Genomic DNA, 3,503 nt, shown 5'->3' on the forward strand with positions numbered 1-3,503 from the left:
ATTTTTCAAATGTCATTGTAACAATATAGTAGGAGCCTTGTATTAAATTTTCAAGTATTTTTACTCAACAAATAAAGTTTTATTGACATTCATAGAAAAAAAACTAATTAAATTGGAAACTGAAATTGTCCGTAAACAGCTCAAAGCAAATCAAAATATTTTGAAAATTTTATCATGAATAGAAAATGGAAATATAAACAACCAGTGAAAATTTCATTTATCTACAGTCATTTGTTTTAAAGTTACACCAAAAACCAAAATCAATTTTCTCGAAAACAGATTTTGCGTAAAAATTCGCGTTTTTCCTTAATTTTTCTTTTGTTTTTCACGGCGCTTTTGAAAACTATTGGAAAAAATTTACTTTTGACCCCCCAAAGTACCAACTAGATTCACTTTCCTATCAGAAAAGGTACTGTTGAAGAAAATCCAAGCACTTTTACTGTCCTAAAAGGTGATGACAGACACACAAAAAAAAAAAAACACACATCATTGTAAAATCAATACAATATTCATCGTTCCACTCAGATTCTAAAAATGTTATATTTATATATATTATATAAATCCTATAAACTTGTCAGAGATAACAATATGTCGCGGTTAAGCACCAGCTCTCTCGTTCACCGACCATCTTCACGATAACTCATTGCCAGTGACCATACCACGTCGAATACACCGAAATTCATTTTTATATTTTTCATTTTCATAAATTCACGACATTTAATTACATGTCGTAATATGGGCAGTGATAACACGTTTTGTAGCCCTCGTCCCTACGCTGCTCAGTACTGTAGCTTTGCTTCGTAAATCTAAAATATCCCTTGACTGGATATGCAACACCACTTCAAGTAAGTCACAGGTACGTTTTACGTCACTCATCGAAAAAAAATATCAATATTCGAAATTGTCGTAGTAAACTATTGTGATGCGTGAATGCGTAAAAATCACGAAATAGTGAACTTCATTAGGCCATAACTTCAAAACTAAGTTTGTGCGCCAAATTCTGACTTTACCATCGTTTTCAGCGTACTTCACTACATAAGTTTCAAAAAAAAAAATTGCAAAAAAAAGGGTGCCCGGTAAGTAGAAATATATCGAATATTGTTTTCTACCAAATTATTATTTTCTATAATTTACTAAAAACTAATTTTAACAATTGTATGGAATAGTTCATAGTTTAGATTAAAGAACAATCCTTGCATAAAAACGGGGATGGTTCAAACTGCTTATTATTAGACCAAATACTGAATACTACCATATTAATTATTTTAATTCCATTAATCATCAGAAATATTAGAGGGTTTACAACATACCAACTCTTGCCAATATTGCAATTCTCTTTGAACGATAAATTTCAATTCCATTTCTGAAAATGGTAGAAAGTACACCACTTCATTAATATGACCCAAAAATTCATCTCGTTTAAAGTGTTTTTTTAAAATAGGTTTTACAATTTGATCTTTGAATTTTTTGGAGATAAATGTTACAACCTCTTCATGTTTTTCAATTTTTTTATCCGATAACCCTAAATTGAATGATAATTATAAATAGTATTAAATATAGAATAATTTAAAAATGTATTATGAAAGAAAAAAAACAATTCTCACGACTATCTTCAATTATTTTATTTTGACGTTGCTCATTTCTCAGTTCTAAAGCATGCTCTGCAATTTCTTCACTAGCTAAATTTGATATCATAACAAATATGGCATTTTTACACACAATCGTCTTTCCTTTACCATCAGTTATACGGCCCTATAAAAAGAAAATTAATGATGTGAAGTCTTCAGAAGTAAAAATCATAGAATCCGGGATAGAATCGCTCAAGTGTGAAAACTCGAACTGTGTCTCTAATGTGGAAATTCAAGTTATGATTAACTTAAACAATACAAACCCATTTAAATTTGAATGCGTATATAATAAATTGAATAATGATGTAGGAACTCTAGGAAATATCCTAACACAGGCTATGTGTGCGGTGTGTCGCGGTAGTCTGGTCACGATGTGATGGTGGTTGTAGCGGTGTGGATGTAGGTGACACTCACAATAATAAGAATCAACGCAACACTCTGGAGTTTTTAGTTTAAGTCCACGGGGGACGTTTAATCGTGGTAAACAAAGAATATTTTATTAAAGACGGTGGTATGATTATCCAATATCATATGATGATGTTCGAACACCGTAACGGCGAGTTGTCGTATCGACATTCGACGGTCGGTGAACGAGCGGGCGTTGTAGGTAAGACGATCGACGTACGAGAGAGTAGCCACCGGCGGCCGGTAGTCGCTTTACGCGACCTGCCTTCCCGTCCCGCATTTTGCCTTTGCGGAGCGGTGAGAGAGTCGACGGTGGCGCGCCGTCGTAGGCCGTGGTGGCTACTGGCGGATGACAAATGTAAACTGTATTTTGAAAAGTGTAAACCAGCCGCTGCGGACTGCGGTACCTGTACTTTGTACTAGTTGCCTCTGCGTACCGTGTCTATCCCATTATCAAATACTATTTCTAACACTTCTAATACCTACTAAAGCTTGTGGTCCAGATGTATCTTGTTTAAACAAGGATTATTTTTTAGGTTATCGATCTATAACTAACAAGTCACAATTAAAAGTACTACAGTCAGTGGCGTATTTTCAATTTTTTTTGTGAGGGGGGTCTAAATATTAAGTATAAGTTTATAATATTATAAAAAAACACATACAAGTTATGATTTAATAGTTATAAAATGTATATTAGGTATATTATATTTCATTAGGTATTATTATTAATAAAAATTTCAAATGAATAGTTTTTTTATTATAAAAAAGGTAGACGTCTTTTTTTTCACAAGTTCTTCAGGTTTTATTGAGTAGTTTTTATTTATTGATAATATCGCCAAACCGTTCAATATTCCGTATTTAATTTATTGTAAACAACAAGAATATTTTAATAAGTGACATGGAATTCCTTAGATATGTTTTTATTCTTTTTACATTTGAAAATATTCTTTCATTTGTTGCAGAGGAAACAGGAAGCGTGACTAAGATTCGATGAAGTTTAAATATATTTGGTTAAATTAACTGGTTACACATAACCATAGCCTCTAGAGCATTATTTGGTTTCTCTGTTGTTTGCATTTGTTATCTCTGCCATAATTTGTATTCTGCTTCAATAATTTGATTTTGAGTTCCATCATTCTGTAAATCTTCAATATATTTATTTGAAAGAATTATAATATCCTCGATGCAACCATTTTCCAGGTACATTTCCCCAGCTCCCCCCCCCCCCCACCAATTTTGAATTTTGAATTTTTTTTTTCACCATTCGTTTGTAGCCGGTTTGTATTGGTTTGTAATCTAATTTTTTTCGTTTGTAGAGATTTAGTTTTTTTTTAAGGGGATTCGATATCGTGATTTTCTGTTTTCGTCTAACACACGCGTGACATAGTATTTTGGACGTGTTTTTTGCCAAACATACCAATTGATCTAATGAAGCGATAAGAATTCTGAAAACAGATTTGAATTCGTCAT

The 3,503-nt window shown here is 32.5% G+C and overlaps 1 protein-coding gene across 1 annotated transcript; it reads right to left on the minus strand.

The window, feature by feature from the left end:
* Nucleotides 1-750: 750 nt before the first annotated feature.
* LOC107883696 (caseinolytic peptidase B protein homolog) lies at nucleotides 751-1,825 on the minus strand. The gene is made up of 2 exons (XM_016804238.2): nucleotides 1,605-1,825; nucleotides 751-1,522 (listed from the first exon to the last, which is right to left on the minus strand). Exons 1-2 carry the CDS (start codon nucleotides 1,693-1,695, stop codon nucleotides 1,275-1,277), a joined length of 339 nt encoding a protein of 112 aa, XP_016659727.1. The 5' UTR covers nucleotides 1,696-1,825; the 3' UTR covers nucleotides 751-1,274.
* Between the last annotated feature and the right edge of the window lie 1,678 nt (nucleotides 1,826-3,503).

This window comes from Acyrthosiphon pisum, chromosome A2 (genome assembly GCF_005508785.2).
Source record: "Acyrthosiphon pisum isolate AL4f chromosome A2, pea_aphid_22Mar2018_4r6ur, whole genome shotgun sequence".
Taxonomy (NCBI): Eukaryota; Metazoa; Arthropoda; class Insecta; order Hemiptera; family Aphididae; genus Acyrthosiphon; species Acyrthosiphon pisum.